At 40.4% G+C, this 20372-nt stretch overlaps 1 protein-coding gene across 4 annotated transcripts in view; it reads left to right on the top strand.

Annotated features, from left to right (window-relative positions):
- The first annotated feature begins 4712 nt into the window (after positions 1-4712).
- Positions 4713-20372, top strand: part of WASF3 (WASP family member 3) — a 33521-nt gene continuing 17861 nt past the window's right edge. For 2 of the 4 annotated variants that reach the window (XR_014167973.1, XM_081909374.1), the window contains exons 1-2: positions 4957-5722; positions 20041-20183. Coding sequence is in view for 3 of the 4 variants with exons in the window: in XM_081909374.1 (XP_081765500.1) it covers positions 20051-20183 (133 nt within the window). In the remaining variant the exon portion in view is untranslated. Of the gene's footprint in view, positions 4846-4950; positions 5723-20040; positions 20184-20372 lie in introns of those variants that run through there. The other 2 variants (XM_081909375.1, XM_081909376.1) reach the window with 2 other exon arrangements.

Here is a 20372-nt window from a genome sequence, read left to right as displayed (position 1 = left end):
CACTCATTGCTTAATTTTTGCCATCTATTTGTATGATGGTAGTGCAGCTACCTCAGATCAAGCCATGACCTTGTATTGGGTCCCAACCCACCAATGCCATAGCTGAAGGTATTGAAAGTTGCTGAAACATCATCACACTTCCCTTCCCTTTTTCCCAATCTAGGTGAGCCACCAGGATGACCAAGACAATAGGTGTCACATCCTCTTGCCAGAAGCCAGACTGAACTGGCTCCAGATACTCAGCTTCACACAGCAGTCTGAAACATTATTTGTGCTCTTTCCAGAAACCACTTTCTTACTAGCCACATTGCATGGCATATTATTGACCAGAATATAAATTATTCCTTAGGGGTTGTTGTTTTTTAAGAAAAATAAAAAAGGTAGATGAAAATGGTCTATGATGCTATGGCACGGGTGTCAAACACAAGGTCCGCGGGCCGAATCCGGCCCGCCAGACCTAGTCATGTGGCCCGTGTAGCCACCACCGGCCGCCAGCCTTCACCTTTTATTCTTGCTTTTTTTTTTTTTGACACAAGAAAGCCGCCTCTTCAGCGCATGCGCGGCAGCCTACAAGCCAGAGAACGTCTGCCCTCTAGTGGCGCCGGCCGTTCTACACAGGAAACCTCCACTTTACATGCATTCAGGAAACCTCCACTTGTTTTTATATTGAGTCCTATAGATACAACCGGCCCTTTGAGGGTGACCAAACTGCTGATGCGGCCCCCGATGAATTTGAGTTTGACACCCCTGTGCTATGGAATTGCATAATTGGAAAACATTTATTTCGTTAAGCTAGGTTAGGCAAAATATTGCCAACTACATAGTGATCTCTTACTATCTAAAAAGATTAAATAAAACATATATTTCAATTGTGACTATAAAATTATTTTGACCAGTTACTTTCTGCATACTGGGGAAAAATAGAATTGCCACAATGTCAAGCAAGTACATGCCATATTTAAAATATATTTTATTTCTCTGTTTTCTTCCTGCAAAAGACATGGCTGACAACTATATGCTTGGGCAGCTGCCTTACTCTGTCAAGAGACAAATAACTGAGCACTGTGCTAAACAAAGTGAACATTTTAAGCATTGTGATGTTTCATGTGTTCACCCTGTCATTGTTGACAGATTCTATTGATTTTTTCTTGGGAACTTTGTATTGATTCTTCTTTTTTAAAAATTAACACACCTAGAAAAAAAATATTGAACTGGAATGTCTCACATACAACTCATCCAATATGAAAATGAAATGCACACAGCAAACTAGAATAATACCACAGTGTCTACCTTAGTAATGATACTGGAAGTAACACGTCAGTTACATATCATTTGATATTATGTATTTTATATCACCCCCCCCCCCAATTCAATCATCTAATTCAAGGCATGTAGACATTTTTGAAGAGTCTAGAAGGAAAAGTATTTTTTTCACAAGCTGATTCAGCACTAATCTCACCTTATCCACATCAATGTTCCCTTAATAATAATTGTGATACACTGATTCTGATGGGAGCTGTAAATAACATATTTACTCAAATGTAATGTGCACATTTTTTGGCCAAATTACCATACATCACGAAAATTAGGGTGCTCATTACATTTGATGGTGCATTAGATTTGTGTAAATACGGCAATTTACTCTATTTTAACACCAGGTAACTCTGTAACTGTTCTGATGATCCAGAAAAAATATTTTTGGTTGTTATTGTTAATTTATAAACCTGTATATATGCAGAATATATATACATATATATGAATGCAAGATAAAGTAACCAAGCTCTGCTTAAGTCAGAGGCGTATGCATTAGGAAGCATATAAAGAACTGGGGCACAAATAAGTATAGACTTCAGGCTTCGATAGCCAACAAATCTGCCAAGCTGCTTACTTTTAATCAGGCATGACAGAGGCCTTAATACCTTTTATTGTAGTCATTCTGCTACCTGTCTATCTCCCTCTCTATACCCTTCCTACCTGCCTTCTCTCACACAAATCCCCAGTCCTTTGCCCTTTTACTAAGGTTTACATTGATTAACTGATGGACTGTGCACACTGCCAACCACAACATTTATCCATTTGTGGCCATTTGTGGGTTATCATTTGATTTTAAGAGAACTTAAATCACCATTACTATTAATATTATTCTTTGATATATTTATTTAAATGTTCTAAACTATTAAAGTTCAACTGGCTGTTGATTCCCACACCTGCCCAAATCTTACTCACAAGATGTCTGACTTCCTTTCTTTGTAAAGGAGCCTGAAAAGTACTAAACAAAAGCCTCTGTTAACAGGCCTGGCTGCAAAGGACAAAGAAAGAAGAAAGCAACCAAGGAAAGAGAGCTTTGACCACATTATTCAGGCACTGTTAGCTTTCACAATGCATGCACGATAGGAGCCTCCCTCGACTATTCTCTCCTTCTCTAACCAACATATCACCCCCTCAGATACTCAAAGCCTGGGGTCCTGCTAGCTGCAACAATGCAAGCACCCATGACAGCAGTGCAAAATTAAAACGCTCGCTAAACCCTTTGGTGCTCCAGTATGGTGCTTCTACGTTTTATAGATGTGGAGAAACAGGAACATTCTGATCCTGAACATGGTTTACTGGGAAACAAATACAAATGATTTGAAGGGGAATCACTTCAGGTCGCCTTACCTCAGTGAGGATAGTATGGAGTTGGAAAAGGTTCAAAAAAAGGGCAACCAGAATCATCATAGGGGTGGAACAACTCCCCTATGAGGAGTTGGGGCATTTAGCTTAGGAATGATGGGTAAGAGGGGGCATGGTAGAAATGTATGCAATTATGCATGACATGGAGAAAGTGGATACAGAAAAGTTTTTCTTCCTCTCTCATAACACTAGAACTCGTGAACATATAATGAAACTGAATGTTGGAGGATTCAGGACAGATAAAAGAAAATGCTTATTCACACAGTGCGTAGTTAAACTGTGGAATTTGCTCCCACAGGAAGCAGTGTTGGTTACTACCTTGGATGGCTTTAAAAGAGGATTAGACAAATTATGAGGTAAAGTCTATCAGTGGTTACTAGCCATGATGGCTATCAGAGGCTGTATGCTTCTGAATACCAGTTGTTGGAAACTGTAGAAAGGGAGGGTGCTTTTGTGCTCAGCAGTGGCGTAGGGTGGGTTGTCAGCACCCGGGGCAAGGCAAATAATTTGCACCCCCTAACCCATGGATTTGCGCCCCCTAACCCTAACCCCATATGTTGCGCCCGGTGCGGCCGGCCCCCCCTGCACCCCCCACGCTACGCCACTGGTGCCCAGGTCCTGCTTGTGGGCTACCCAGAGGCATCTGTTTTGCCACTCTAAGAACAGGATGTTGAACTAGAGGGTTGGATTCTCTGATGACTGCAATGAATGTAATGGTAGATGAGCAGAGAAGATGCCTTAAACTTGGAGGAGGCAGTCTAAGGCATTCATAATGCTGAGGCAGATATTTCAACTGGTGCCCCTCATAGCAATAAAAACAAACCGATTCTATATTTGTACAGTATCCAGAAAAAAAAGTGTTTCCTGAAGTGAGGTGCTTCATTCTAAGGTTCTATAAATGGTATTACAAATTATTTGGATTTTTAAAATTGGTTTTGCCAGCTATGTGCATGAGAAGCTGTTGCTTTACAGTCCTTAGGTTGTGTTTTTGTTTTGATAACATACTGGGGATTTTTAGTCTGCTCATTGCAGCAATGAAGTGAAGCTACAGGGAACCAGGCAGAGGACCTTCTCGGTAGTGGCGTCCGCCTTTGGAACGCTCTCCCATCAAATGACAAGGAAATAAACAACTATCTGACTTTTAGAAGACGTCTGAAGGCAGCCCTGTATAGGAAAGTTTTTAATGTTTGATGTTTTATCATGTTTTAATTATGAATATTCTGTTTGGGAGCCACCCAGAGTGGCTGGGGAATAAATAATAAATTATTTATTATTATTATTACTACAATTCTACGGTTACTGAAGTGATTTTTGAAATATTACGTGACATATAGACGCTTTAAAATTAAACAAATAAACCACACCCCAGCAAGGAGGCTACTACTGTGGCTCCCCACCCAGCAGGAGAATCTCTCCTGCAAACATCCCCCAGCACTGTTTGAGATGCTGGCCTTCATGGTCTAATCCCCGGACCCCTTTTAGACACAGGTACTTTATTTCACTTCACCTAATTCTAAAGGGCTGCTGGGTTGAGGCCTTCGCGGCTTGTTCGACCGACTTCACTCCCCCGAGGTCCTGCTCTGAGGGCGCTCCTGACGGTCCTGAGTGAATAACGGAGGCTGGTGGGATTCGTGAGGAGAAAGAGTCCTACAGGTTGTGCGTGTGAGGAAGACAAAACTTTAGCGGTCGGGGCAAAGTGATAATGTGCGGAAGGAAAGGAAGCGAAGCTTGTGAGAAGTCGGGATGGGCGAGGGCCCAGGGGAATTCGGATCAGCTGCCAGAACCGTAAAGCGAAGAGGAAAGGGGATAACGCAAACGTCGTTTGTGTGTGTGTGTGTGTGTTTTAAAGTAATCCTTGAGGCAGAAAGCAGCCCTTCTCTTTTCTGCCCCGCTCACTGGCTACTGAGAATGCCGATCAGTTCTGTTGCTCGGATACAAATCCTCCCTCCCTCCCGCCCTCGCTTTCTGCCCGCCTCCATCCTTAGCCTAGATAGGACCGAGTGGGCGGGGACTAGTCCTCGACACGCTCGAGGGCGCCGGGGGGGGAGGGGATTGAATGGCTCCCGAGCTGAGCCCGCTGCCTGGTCGCCGTTGCCGCCTGTGGGGAGTAGACTGGGAGCCCCGCGCCCGCTTGCTGTAGTCGAGCCAGATGGAATGTGGCGCGCGCGCGAGGTATGCCGCGGGGGCGAGGATTAGAACGCGGGAGGGGAAGCGCGCGCCCACCCAAAAGCCCTTATTTTGAGAAGAAGCGCCCGTTGGCGATGCGGTTGAGGGGAAGCCGTAGGGAAGAGAGGAAAGGCGGCGGGGTGGGGGTGGGGGGCGGGAGAAGTGGTTTTAATTCGAAGCGTGTTGCTCCATGGCTTGGGAGCGGAGGCGGCCCGGCGTCTTCCCCCGCCCACCTTCCTTATCCATCTCATAATCCCGAAGAGTTTTGCGACTGGGGAGGTTTTAAAGCGAAATGGTCACTCGATGCTTCCCGCCCGGAGAGTGAGCGAGAAGGCGCCTTCATAATCCCCCGAGGCTCCCTTCACACACACACACGCCCCGCCTCGCGTGGGTTTAGCGCCACTCGGAGCCCCTTCATGCTGTGTGAGGGGGACGAGGCTGGCCGACCCGGGTCAGACTGACATGAGCGGTATCTGTTTCTTGGGGCCAGCGAGTTGTGTCGCCTTGTCTTTCGGGACGGCTGCCCGCTTGATATATAAACGGCGTAACTCTCAGAAAGAGTTGAGACTCTCGTTCTCCCGCTCCCCTCCTTCCCAGACAAAGTGCGGGGAGGGGGGAGAGAGAGGGAGAGGCTGCGCCCCACCCCCTCCCCTCACCCCATATACACATACATTAAGTCGCCCCCGGGGAATTCGTGACCCGCTTTGCTGGCTGCTTTCTCCATTCTGGAACAGGCGGTTGTTTAAAGGGAGAGATTTGCATCATTCTTCAGGCTGTCTTCCTCCCACTCCAGATCGAAGTTCCTTTATTTTGCTTTAAACCGGGCAAAGGGCTCGACCGCTCCATCTGGCTTAAGTGTGCAAATCTCTAGCCCTGAAAGCAGGTAAACCCACAATCGTTAAGATATTTAGTACTGCTTTCTGTGGGTTTGTCTTTTCTTCTTTTAATACAACCAACCTCTAAAGAAATTTACTTAGGGTTTTGGTTTGTGTGAGATTATGATCCTAGATAACGTTTTTAATTTTGTAAGAAATAGTTTGTCTGTGTGTGTTTATTGACTCGGTCGGGGTGTGTGTGTGTGTGTGTGTGTGTGTGTGTGAGAGAGAGAGAGAGAGAGAGAGAGAAATCCCCTAAGCGTTGAAATCTAGGTCCCCCCTTTAGCTCCCTAAGAAGACTACAAATAATTATGTTTTTAAAACTACCTTCTTCCTTTTGTTGAGTGAGTGAGGGGTTGGTGTTTTTAGTTGCCTATTCTGCCTTTGTGCTGAGAAAATGGAGCAAGTGAAGGTTAGCTAGTGGTGAAGCAAAAAGTGAAGAAAAGTGTTCTCTAAAACTGTCAAAGTATGCAGAATGTTAAGATAACTTGCTATATCAGGATAAGATCCTGATTCACTAGAGAACAAATTTGTTTATGATATCCGGTTATCTGAGTGTGTGACTGGACAACCGTAGTTCACTTTTTTTGGAGGTACTATTAAAAAAAGACCTATTTAGCAGGCACAAAGCATTCTGGGTCAATTCAGACATGATGCCAAACTATGGTTAGGTAAACTTAATTGGTTAAGCATGTCTGAATACAATCATGGTTTGTCAGCTGTTTGCCAGCCATCTTCAGAAACCATGGTTTGGAGTTGTTCACCATCCAAGATCTGTGCTAATGGATGTTTGATGCAATGTCTGAATTCACAAACCATTATGACGATTGCTCTATTTCCTAAGGCTGCTGAACCATAGAGATGATAGTGAGTTTATGAAGCTATGATGGTGAGTGCTGGGTAGATGGACAGTGAAGTGAAAGTAAGACAGTAGCTTTCAGCCATGGTTTGCTTTCTAAACTGGGTAGTGCAAAACATGTTTGGTCATCATGTTTGAACTGAGCCAGTGCATTATTGTTTTGGCAGTCTTGGATCACTGGGACTTTAACACTCAACATCTGTATTGCCTTCTCTACAATCATTTCAAACACCCAAAGCCAAAGGAATAGTTACTATGGGGTATGTGCAAATCTACCAAAAGTAGATGCACCCTTCTACGATTAAAAAATGGCAAACAACTTTTAACACCTTTAATAATTAACATATTAATACCTTGTATGCTCTCTCCTGTGCTCATCTGTTGCAGTTAGACTCCCGATGGGATGTGTACATTTGATGCTGAAGTACTCAGAAACATAAGAAAAATAAATGCTAAGTGTATGTGCTTGCCCATTAGTATAAAAAACAGTATGTTGTAGCTGTTGGTGACATCAATAGCAGACAGCACAGATTGATGGTAGAGCTAATGCATGAGCACTGTAGATGGATGAGTGCATCTCCCAAGGCACTGTAACAGATATGCCAACATGATCTGTGGCTGCTTTGACATAGTGAGACATTTCCTTTCAGCAGATTTTACTGTCCTCATGTGCGCTCAAAGAAAAGTAGTTTGAAGTTGGTTAGTCAGCATTTTAGGAAGCTTGAGGAGAACTGTGCACAAAGCTATGGAGTAAGGAAGGTATTGATACTTCTGAATTTTTTCCCAAGTCAGGAAAATGTCATAGAGATGCTGCCTTCCATTTGATTAATAGATCTGTGTGAAGTAGCCTTGGCTACTTAGGTGGAGTCCTTGTTTTGGGGAACATTGTGACCTACTCTGATAGAACCTAGAGCATTAATTCTAAATACAGTAGTAAAATTGGGGAGCAAATAGTAAAAGTTATTTTTTACTTGCTATTATTAGGAATAATCCTTTGTTAATCATTATGCATTCTTGGCTGTCTCCTGTCTCAGAAAAAATACTTTGGCAATTCCACCTGCCACTGAATGCAATGTGTTTTGACTATACACAATTTTGGCTTTATGCTCTATCCTGGAACGTAACCGCCGCCTAAGTTGAGAGTCGCCTGTACTACATTTATTTCTCAAATTATTTGAACAAAGGTAGGGAATCATAAAGGCTGTCATCAGTGATATATGTTCTTGGTTTCAAGAGATCTTAATTCTTTGGCTGTGGTAGTAAGAAGATAAAATATGCAGAATATCATAGAAACTAGTTTCTATATTGTGATGTCAGCTTTGTTAGACTGTTGCCTTATTCTGAGTAAACCAGCTTATGTCTAAGGCCGTAGTTCTAAACCCATTTACCAGGGAGTAATTCCCATTGAACTGAATGGGTTTTACTTCTGAGTAGATATATATAGTCATGCAGTATAATAAATGTGCACCAATTGTCTTAAGGTCAGTGACACAGGCTATCTGGAAAATTTTGAATTGGAATACAGTCATACCTTGGGTTACAGACGCTTCAGGTTGCGTTTTTTTGGGTTACAGACTTCCAAATCCCGGAAGTACCGGAACGGGTTACTTCCAGGTTTGGGCGGTTGCGCATGCGCAGAAGTGTTAAATTGCTCTTTGCGCATGTGCAGAAGTGCCGAATCACAACCTGCGCGTGCACAGATGTGCCGCTGCGGGTTGCAAACGTGCATCCTGCATGGATCACGTTCGCAACCTGAGCACCCTCTGTATGTTGTCAACAAAACTAAAAAAGTCTTGTGATTATCTGAAAAGTTTTTGTTACTGCAAAAAACAACTGAAATATCTCGTTAGGGGGAAAGTCAGGGGAAAGAGTGTGGATGAAATGTAATATTCAAAGTGTTATTAGAATACTAGTAAATATATTTATATGCCAACTGAATAGAATGTACTTTTTACATTGGGGTCACTGATGTTGTGCCCTCAAGGTGTTCTGAGCTGCAACTCCCTTCAGCCCCAGCCAGCTGTACCAATTGTCAGGGATGCTGGGAGTTGTAGTCCAAAACATATGGAAGGCTCTATATTGGCTCCCTCTGCTTTACATTATACACTGTGTGTGTGTGTGTGTGTGTGTGTACACACACACACACACACACACACACAGAGTGGTACCTCGGGTTGCATATGCTTCACGTTACATACGCTTCAGGTTACAGACTCCGCTAACCCAGAAATAGTACCTCAGTTAAGAACTTTGCTTCAGGATGAGAACAGAAATCCTGCTCTGGCAGCGTGGCGGCAGCAGGAGGCCCCATTAGCTAAAGTGGTGCTTCAGGTTAAGAACAGTTTCAGGTTAAGAACAGACCTCTGGAACAAATTACCGTATTTTTCGCTCTATAACACGCACCCGACCATAACACGCACGTAGTTTTTAGAGGAGGAAAATCCGTAGGCATGCCACCCGTAGGCATTCCCTCCATAACACGCACAGACATTTCCCCTTACTTTCTAGGAGGAAAAAAGTGAGTGTTACGGTGCAAAAAATACGGTAAGTACTTAACCCAAGGTACCACTATATTAACAATACGATCCTACATCACTCCTCCAAGCTCAGTGGAATTTGGTCCCTAGTAAGTGTGCTTAATTCTTCAGCCTCAGAAAGTGGTCAACACTGTTAGCATACTAATTTTAGCACGCCTAAAGAGCTTTATGCATAAATATATGTGCTTCCTAGGAATAGTCACCTGAACAAAAAGGGTTTGGCTTTAGATCTGTCTGGCATTTTATCTATTCCTGTTGTTCAGTTCAACTTGTATTGTGTTCCTGCTTTAACTGCATTAATGGTTTATTGTTATGTGAATGAGTCTCTGGCTTGTGCCCGCCCCCTTCTTTAGATGCAGCTGTGCAAAGGAGATCAGAAGTTTTTCCTTCTGTTCTCAGTTAACAACATTTTAGTATTAGTTATAAACGTGGAGAAACTGTGATTAATTTTAACTATGGAAGCAAGTTCAGGAACTATGATTTGAACTTGGTTTGTTTTAGTAAGCCACAGTAGTAACATCAGTTTGTTCAAGTTCAGATAATCATCTCTCCCCCATGCCTGATGTTTTTTTTTAAAAAACCGATTAATGTGTAGTTAAGCTGTTAGAAGAATCACAAAGCTTTTCCTAAGGCCACCTAATACAACATCTTTGAAAGAATGTGAGCAGTCATCAGTGGCAAGGGTAATTGTTTTAACTTTTGTCTGCTTAGATACCCAAACCTGCTTGAGAACAGATTTTGATGGCAGGTTCAGCAGCACTGAACACATAGTGGAATATGAAATAGCAAAAGGAATATGTTTCAGGGCATGGTCAGAATGCATGCAAATCAATAACAGTACTAAAGCAAAACAGTTTTGGTCCTTATCAGTGCTTTGTTAAGTGCACATTCCAGCCAGACAAAAATACTTAAGGAGTGTATGAAGCAGGGGTGGGGGCTTGGAAGAGGATGTAGCTGAGGAGAGGGTGGGGCCTGAGGAGAATCATGTGGGCCAGATAATGAGGACTGTATCACCTAAGGCTGCTTTTTTTAGGAAGACCCCAATATCGTTGAGCTTTTTTGAGCTGTTTCCACTGCTTTTCCCATCACATTTTCATACATTTTTACATCCGAAAACCAGGACATGTCAGGAATTTTCCTGACGTATGGTGAGTCTAGTATCACCACATTTGGCCCCCAGGCCTGAGGTTCCCACCACTTCTGTACATGCTTGCCTGGGATTAAGTCCCACTGAATTTAGTGAAATTACTTCTGAATAGATTACACTGTTTCTCTGCATTATAGTCCACAAAATATTGTGCCATAAGAATTTTTTTTAAGTCTTATGGTTCTTTGTTGCAACAAAAGCAAACATACATAGGTACTCCACTGAAAATTGATTTGCCTTACCTGTCTTGCCTTATGTTTTTAGGATTTTGGCAACATCTGTTTCAGTGAGTGGTAATTAAACAGGTGTTGGAATACTTGTTTATGGTGCTGATTTTTTTTAAAAATTATTTATTTATATTTTTATACCTCCTTCCCACGTTTTTCTGCAATGAGCTCATCTAATCTCCCCTTTCTCATCTAATCCCCCACAACAACCCTGTGAGGTAATTTGGGCTGGGAGGCAGTGGCTGGCCTGAGGTCACCCAGTGTGCTTCATGGCTGAGGGGGGATTTAAACCATGATCTCTCAGGTCCTAGTATAATAATACCTTTATTGTCAATGTACGACCTGTGTACAATGAAATTCAACAGATTGAATTCCCTTCTCTTGTATACATGGACATCTCTTTCAACTTTCCAGAGGTGTTGGAATACTTTTTGAAGACTTTATAGATTTCATATCTCAGTGGATATGAATTAAAATAATGGAGCTATTCATAATAATAAATTATTTGGTATGTTAAATTGATTTGTCCCCATTTATTTCTGTGGAAAGAGAGCCACAGTTCTCAATCATTCTCTTCTCACCCTTTAAAATATATCCAGCATAACCTCATATTGTTTCTATATTCATGAAGTATGATAGGAATGTGAGGCAGAGTATTCTTTGTGTCTTTTTTTTCTTTTCAGTATTGTGACCCTAAAGTTCTGTGTGCATTGTTGGTAGTAGATAAATAATCATAATAATTAAACATACAGCTTCTATTCATTTGTGGGACAGTCTCTATTCAAAGTCCTTATGGTTCTCGTGCTTGGTTCTTTTCCATAATTAACTGAAAGAACTTGGACAAAATGCCCATACTGCTGAATAGCCTTTGTGCATATTTGGCTACATGCTAGCTTCACAATTTGTCTTAAGCATGGCCTGCATACAAATAGATCCTTTTGAATACTGCCTTCTGTATTTATTGGGAAGTTCTGCTTTGTGGAAGTGTGAAGTGACACTACACTTTTGAAATACTCTACCAATAACAGTAGAAAATATCACTGACTTTAGGAACCCACAGACTTAACAAATGTACTCTGATATAAAAAAATAGTGCTACAGTACGGTTACCAGATTTTTTCAATGAATCTGGGGACACTTTTCAACTTCAATAGATTTTGCATGGGGACTGATCTGTAAATCCAGGGACTGTCCCCGGGAAACCTTATACTACAGTGCTCATAGTTTTGCTTCCCTTAAACTGGCAGTTTTTCTTTACAACTGATGCATAAAACCTGTAAATATCTACACAGTAGTCTGATACCTCATTAATAATGGCTTATGATATGTGCATGGTTGTTGCTTCTTAATCAGTCTAGAACTGACAATCATTTAGTTCTATATTGTTGATTAACATCAAATATTAAATACTGTGCTATAGCAGCGAAAGTGAAAAAGGTGTATGTAAAAGTACTTTACTACACTTTAGTCACTTTTGTAACTCTCTCCCCACAGATTTGTGTCTTGAGCTGTGGTGGCAATCATGGCTAACATTTCTCCGTAACCTTGATAATATTGATTAATCTTGCATCCTTATATTGCTCTTAACTGAGTTAACATTTATGGACCTTCATCCATAATGGAAATTTTTGAAAAGATTGAGTTGCAAAACATTTTGCCCTGAAAAATGCTTATGCATTAGCTTTGAAACCTGGTCTTAGGAGTTAGGCTAAAATGAATACTAGCGGTGAAGACCAAACAAATGAATGAATAATATCTAATATTTAGTAAATAAGAGATTGTGACTTCTATTAATAAGCTAGCAAATCATTCTTTTTTTAAAAAAAAACTCTTTAAAAGTTTTAAGTTGAAAAGTAGATTTAATATTTGATGATTAAAATATTTTAAAAAAATGATATATCCAGTTTCTTTGCAGGCAGTTGAGCAAGGAGGACACAGAATACAAATAATATGTTCAACGATGTTCAATTTCTTTGTTGAGTCATGTGCATAGTTTCTACTCTTCAGTTTTACAGTAGTTTATAGTAGCATGTAAGTAACAAAGAGAGGCATCTCTGTTAAAAATTTGTTTCCAATTGTTCCTTAGTAGTGGGGGAGAGGGAAATCTGAGCATGTTTACTATGCAGACCTGCTACTTTCTTTCAGGAACCAAAATGTACCTTCTCTCTCCTCTGAGAGTAGATTGTATTGATTCTGCATCAGGATGTGTAGTTTCAATGCATTAGTGGCTGAGTTGTCTATTGTTTGTTCTCTTTTTGATTGTGGTTTTCTCCCCCACCCCATTTATTTTGCCCTTTCAAGCCACCTTCTCCTATACAAAAAGCAGTTATGCACCAACAGGACCTCCCTTTCGTTATGGACTGTTTGAAAGATCTTTAGTTTCTTAAGTTGTATTTTTTTAAAAAAGAATTGTTTCTTCTTTGTATGAACTGAAGAGAATTCAAAACATTCCTGTTACATGTATACATTCCATTTGACATCAGCCAGCAATATACATACTTCATGCAACTGCAAATTACTGTTCTTGGAGCAAAGTTCAGTGTGCATTTTCTTTTTAAAACAGTGGTTGTTGGGAGCATCTATATTGTCTGCCAAAACCATTGCATTTTTGTCAAGTGGAAAATTTTCTCTTCAAAACATGTTGCAGCCAAGTGTTAAGTGTTTTGCAAGCACAACTTAAATTTAGAAATAGAATATAGCCCTTGTCTATCTTCTAGAGAGAATAAATCAAACCATGAAGCATTTTGTTGCTGTGTCAGGGGATTCAGGAACAGTGACCTTTGTATTTGGAGCTGTAGATGCTCAGAATTCCCATTGTCAGCATCTTTGACTGGAAAGCAATAAAAGGCTTATGATATCCAAATAGAATATAAATACCAGAAGACTAAACTTCTGTCCATACTTTGCCAATGGACCAGTAACACTCTGTCCTTTGGGGTTCTTTGCAGTTGCACGTATGGATTTGAGCCTATGTTGACCAAAGATTGCTTTTCTGAGTAGTTCTAGAACTTAGCTGATTTCCTCTCCTTATGGTGAACTTTGTTGCTAATTTCATGAATTAAGTCAGTACCTTCTTGCTCAGACCATGTCATAAGGATTGCAGTTAAGAACTCCCTACTCTGACATTTCTCTGCCACTGGCCGTGATGGATGCAGGGACTGGGATGTGTTATCTGTCTTCCTTCCATATATAGAAGGATGGAATGTATTGTGCCCTCCGTTCTTTATAGTTGTAAGCAAATGCTGCCAGACAGTTATTGCCTGTTGTTAATAATCAGTTATAATATTGATCATTTCAAGGCATTTTTTGTTAATAACAAAAACCTCCAGAGGACAAGCTATGCTTATGTAATGACCTCTCCACACCAACGTTTTGTAGCCTCTCACCACAATTACTACCAAGCTGTCCTTTCAGTCCAGTTTTTGTTGCTCTGTGGCTTTTTCCCTTGCCTCTGCACCTGCTGCAATATTTATTGTTTCATGCCAGCTGAGAACCACATTCCTTGATGATTAGGCAACTACATTTTTGCTTTTGTTGCTTTCTTCTTAATCTCTGGCATTTTTATCCACTTGGCCTCTAAATTGATGATCTTTCTGAACATTTCATATATATATGAAGAACAGTTCTGGATCAGACTGAACATCCATCTTGTGAAACATCCTGTTTCCCACATTGTCCGAACGGATGCCTATGGGAAGCTGGGATGTTTAAGGTGTAATGTTTAAGGGGTAATCAACAAAATCACTATCAAAATAGTTTTATGCTATTGAAATGCCCAATAAAATAAGAATAAAAATAAATATGAACATTTAATGTGATGAAACACACTGCGGACCACCTGAATGAAACTTGCAGGGTGGTCTGTGGTTAAAGTTGAGAACCCCTGAAATAGGCTATTGTCACTAGAGCATTAGTGGATAATTTAGTTAAAATTGTGCATATTTTCCTTAATTATTTCATGCTTGTGAAACTAGGATAGATGAATATGTCAGTTTCAGAGTCTTTCAGTTTGTGTTTCATTTTTCCAATCTTAAGTTTGGTTATCCACTTTTTCACATCAGTTTTTGAATTTTGGGAGGGAAAGTTTTCATGAAAATTCATTAGCATTTTAGGGCAAAATATGCCTAATATACTCAATTTTGTATGTATTTTTGCAGAGTAAACACATTTTTGTGAAGCAGTTTGCCATGATATGCATTTTTGTGTTCTTTTCACCAATATATGCATTTCTATGCATGCGTTACCCTAGTATATGCATTTTTGCATACATTACTTGGTTGGAGACCAGCATTGCAAAATTTGAAGGATGGCTGTAGTTTGCCTTTAAACATGAACTGAATAGAATTTCTTCTCCCATCCCTGTGTGCAGCCACTGGAGATAGAGCATTACTCTATCGTGTTAGGAATATAGGAACCAGCCTAAGATCTCAATGCTGTATGCTCCCACTTGTGTCTTAACTTGTGATCAAGGGAAATGTTTGTGCTGACTTTAACTGCAGTTATCTTTTGATTCTCCTTAAGGTTTAAAATATATTAGAAGGTTATTGTTTATTTTTTTGTTTATTTTTTTTAAAAAAAGGCTTCACTCCCATTCAGAGGCAGCACCTGCACTGTCAAAATGTGTCAGGGCCAGGATTGAGTTGAATGGTTACTTAGTGGGTGACAGAATTCCACTGGTGATGAGTTGTTCTTCATATGGGACGGCATATGTCTGCTTACTTGCATTGTCAGCAGCAGTATCCTACTGTTAATAGAACTTTGTCTTCAAAGGTTATTAGGTTTAACATGACTATTTGTATTTGAACAGCATTTTCAAACTCCCTTCAGGCACCAAATGTAGTAAGTGCACTGCAGGAGTCATAGCTATCTGTTTTGTTTTTCAGGGCTTTTAATAGTGGCATAAAGTTTGAATGTTCAGGGAAAACCTGTTTAACATTATAAATATGATTTGCAGTACTTTGCAGTTTCCATAAGTGACTCAGAAGGCAAAATATGGGTATTCTATGTTACTTTGATGATTTAATGCAAGTCGAGGTATGTTTTAATTCAACAGCTTATAATATTCAGGAGTTCTGGTTGGTAGTCCATTCTGTCTTTGGACAGAGTTCATGGATGGTATAGTATCTTAGTTTCATACCTATAGGCAACTCTTCATGATACAGAATGTGTGAGGAAAGTTCTAGATTTATGTACTCAGTCTGAAGTACTTTAATAATGGCTCAGTTCACATGACTTTCTAAGCCAAACCTTGGCTTGATGACAGTTCATGAATGTGTGGGTTCCTGGAGGTCCTCCTGGACGATTTTGTGGAGATAAGAATGGAGGTCACAGTCCCTTTGCTCTTTTCTGGTCGCTTTACTTCTATAGTTTTCTTATCAGGTACAGTGGTACCTCAGGTTACATACGCTTCAGGTTACATATGCTTCAGGTTACAGACTCTGCTAACCCAGAAATAGTGCTTCAGGTTAAGAACTTTGCTTCAGGGTGAGAACAGAAATCGTGCTCCGGCAGCAGCAGCAGGAGGCCCCATTAGCTAAAGTGGTGCTTCAGGTTAAGAACAGTTTCAGGTTAAGAACGGACCTCCGGAATGAATTAAGTACTTAACCCGAGGTCCCACTGTATTCTTTTAGTTATCTTTAGTTTTATTATTTCTGTTCAGTGTTGCTAGAAAAGCTGTTGTATTCAAGTTCTAAGGAATAGGGTGGGTGCAGGGGGATAGTGCATTTGTTTCATTTGCTTGGTTGCTGATGTGGACACACACAAATTCTCATTTCTATTAAGCAACATGAGTACCATAATGAAACACTGATTACAGTTGTACAGCTCTTGTTTACAGTTTGTCATTATTTTCGTCAGAGGAAAAAGAGAAATGATTGTTTTGTTCCCCATTCCTCCTCCATGTTTTTAAGGGTCTGTTACTTACTTACTCTGTTGCCTGTCAAGCTTGGGCAAGAGCAGTGATTATTTGCTATTCCTAGTGGTTTTTCTGGGAAGATGGGGTACTCATTCTTTTTCAATTAGGCCAATTACAGTTTTCGTATCTTATTATTTAGATTTGTTGCACATAATGGAAAAATTGTAGTAGTCTTTCAGAACTGAAGAGAAAATAGCATTGAGAGGTCTGTTATTTTCTAGAACAGTAAGAGAACATTAACAAATGCTGAATATCAAGAAGATTTATGGTTTTGTCAGGATGACAAACTATTCTGAGCATCTTTGACTTGAAAAGTGCAACTTCTCTGTCAACCCAGTATCTCTTTTCCATCCCACTCCTGCAAAAGTAGCCAAGTGAACTACAGTTTGATTTGAAAGTTTGACTTTGGTACCATCATTTGTGAAAAAGAAGTCTGTACAACATTTTGTTGCAGTCTGAAGATCTATATACTTGGTCCCCACTCATGGTCCAAAAGCATGTGACACACTAAGCTTTGTGCTGGCTGGGAGCCTGTTTAGAAGCCCCACATACACCACCATAGATTCTGTGAAAGAAAGGAAACACACACACACACCATTATAAAGGAACCTAAGCAAACCAGGGATGAGAGCAACGAAACTGACTACACATAGACTGTTTGGAACAAGACCATAGTAATTTCCATTGACAGCCACTTGTGCCACGTCTCATAATATTTCCAAGGCTCCCTCATTCCACAGATGAATTTTGGGTTGGTAGGGTTGCAGTGGGATGGGGATAGGAAAGCCCTAATCCATGAATAGAACAAATTATTATTTTGGCTACATCCCAGTATTTCATACTGATGACCTTGAAATGAGTAAGATTGGTACACTTAGCTTGGCATCTCTATCAGAAATGCACTGCTTTGGGGTTTTCATCAGCTGTACGTCATAATCATCACAATTATAACAAATAAAGGCTTGACATATCTCGCTTTGCATGTCATGAGTCTATCTCATATATTAGTTTCACCTTTTAAGTTGAATTACTGAAATAAATGAACTTTTCCATGATATTCTAATTTTTCGAGTTTCACCTGTAAGTGTTTCTTGTTGAAACCAATGGTACATAAGTGACTGACAGGATTGTCCCAATTTATTTTATATAGAATTCACAACAACTTGTGAAGGTGTTATTTATGCAATCTGGGTAACTAACATTTATTCCAAAGATCATTTAAGAGTTTCAAGTGGCATAGGATATATTCTGCCTGTCTGCCGTTTCCATCATATGCATTGAGAGCCATCTGGAAGATAAATACATGCAGATGAGCAGCCCTTACAGTTAAGAACTGGATTAACTTGTTAGCACCTTTTGTTAATTCTGTAATCTGATCATGTAAGAGAACAACAATACAAAACTATGTTTGTATATTGAGGCTGGGCAGTTGAATAGTTAGCTACCCGCATATTCAAGATTCCATATAGGAGGGGAGGGAAATTGTAAAATGATAAAATACTGTTTTATTTTCTCTACTAGCTTTCCTTTGCAGTCAGGCTATGTCCAGATGATTCAATAGAGAGGATTTCCCCCCCTCAATTTATAGCTAGTTTTGTTAAAGCTTGTTGTTGTTGTTGTTGTTTAGTCGTGTCCGACTCTTCGTGACCCCATGTACCAGAGAACGCCAGGCACCTCTGTCCTCCACTGCCTCCCGCAGCTACTTTGGTATTATTTGATTTCATCCAGGTAGGCATGCCAGTTGGGGCTAATGCGAGTTGTAGTTTAAAACATATGGAGTGCATTAGGTTGGGGGAAAGTAGGATAGGTAACACTACTGGTTCTCTGTGAAAATAAACACACGTGCCCTCGTTATTCAGTGTTTAGCTCTACATCTGAAAGTGTGAGATGAACTGTATATGTGAATTATTTGTACATTCTTCCTTTAAAGGGGAGAGGATAGCACAGAAAGGTTGTGTGCACATTTGTTGCACATTATGTTGCAGGCATGCTGGAGGCACAGTAACCTTTTCTAAGGCTTTATATGCAAAACTGACTGGTAAAATTGTTTCATTATATAGGGAGTAGGTATTTAAGAACCGTTGTTCAAATCTTGGCTGAATCTGACACTAGCAGATGCTCATCTTGATCCTATGCTTCTTACAAAGATAAATTCCACTTGAAATCAAAGGAACTTTGTAATGTGTTTACATTATATCTGGTTGGCATCTGTCAGTTTCAGGAGATAATGGAAGAGTGTGCCTTCAGGGGTAAATTCAAACCACTGGAGAGTTACAGTGCCTGCTGTGACTGTAGAAACATGATTTGTTGCAGCTGGAGCAGATGAAGGTGTCTGGTTGTGCTGATGCAAGTGTACCATAGTGTTTCTTCTTTCTGCACTCCTTCCAGCGGTCATTCTTTCTCTGGTCACTGTTGTGGATACATGACCTGACTGATTGTCTCCAGATGTTGTGGTGGTCTTGCAAGAGATTTCTACATGGCAGGGTTAATGTTGTCAGCCTTCATGTCATGTTTGCAGATGTCATTATAATGCAGAGTTGGTCTGCCAACTGGCCTAGTACCTGCAGCGAGCTCCCTGTAGAGTATATCCTTGGTGATTCTGCCATCTTCCATTCTGTGGACATGACCAAGCCAGCATAGACGTTGCTGGGACAGGAGGGCAAACATACTGGGAATGTGGGTACACTATATCTGGATAATGTGTACATTATAGTCTACCTAAGGAATTCATTTAAGAACATCACTACTGGATCTGACCAAAGGTTCACTATTTATTCATATCCCAACTTTCCTACATAAGGAGATAAAACAATTAAAGCATCTTAAACAATTCCAATACAGATGCAGACTTAAAAGATCTTTCCTTAAAAGTCTTGTTGGAAAAGGAAGGTCTTCTGTAGGCACAGAAAAGACAATAGACAAAAGCTGTCTAATATCAAACAGAAGAGAATTTCAAAAGCATTCAATCTAGTCCCACATCTGTTTTCCACAGTGACCAGCCAAATGCTTCTGGGAAGCCCACTAGCAGGGCTTATAAAAGCAATAGTTTTGCCTTGTAACTAATTCCCAGCAACTGACTCTAAACCTGGAGGTCCTGTTTAGGTATGACAAAATCCATTGGCTTTTGTTCTAACACTTTCTGCTGTTGCTTTCTTAATAAATGAAAGGTAAATAATACCTTGAAAAGGAAGCAGGACAACTCCTGAACATGTCCTATCCAATACTTAATTTACAAAACATATTTAAAAATATTTAGGGACTTATTTGCTATGAGAATCTTCATTTCTATTCTAATATTTGTCTTCAGAGGAATGATAGTGGTTTATATTTTTCTTGGGATTTCTCCTGAGAATTTAGTGATGGGCAGAAATCCCAAACACCTAGGTGGTGGTTATGTTATATTGAGCAGAGGCATCCATTCCGCCTGTCAAATGGGCTGGACACCAGCAGAACTCAGTGAAAGACCCTGAAACAAGGCCTTGTGGGGCAGGACTGAGCCAGTAATAGTATTCAAACATCATGGGTATTCAAGCCATGCTGTATTATTCTCATACTGCAACAACAGCTGCTGCCCTTTATAAAAAAGTTTTGGGGAGTATGGTGGTGGGGTGAGACTAATGTTTTATTCTTTTGTTTTGGCAGACATTGAATCATGCCGTTAGTCAAAAGGAACATTGAACCTCGACACCTCTGCAGAGGAGCTCTGCCTGAGGGAATTACCAGTGAATTAGAATGTGTAACCAATAGTACTCTTTCTGCTATCATACGCCAGCTAAGCAGCCTAAGTAAGTAACTGGATGGCTTTTAAAATGTGTTTTTTTTTTTCTTTTTAAGGGAAACTTGAAGAGTATACACAGTTTTGAAGCTGGCTTAAGTGACATGATGGCTTTGGGTTTAGCAGTCTCAGCACCTTTGCATGTGAATAATCAAAATAAGTAAAATCAATGCCTTGCCACCTTGACTTCATATCCTGT

This window comes from Podarcis melisellensis (genome assembly GCF_964234715.1).
Source record: "Podarcis melisellensis genome assembly, chromosome: 4".
NCBI lineage: Eukaryota > Metazoa > Chordata > Lepidosauria > Squamata > Lacertidae > Podarcis > Podarcis melisellensis.
This window is presented reverse-complemented; position numbering and strand designations above follow the sequence as displayed.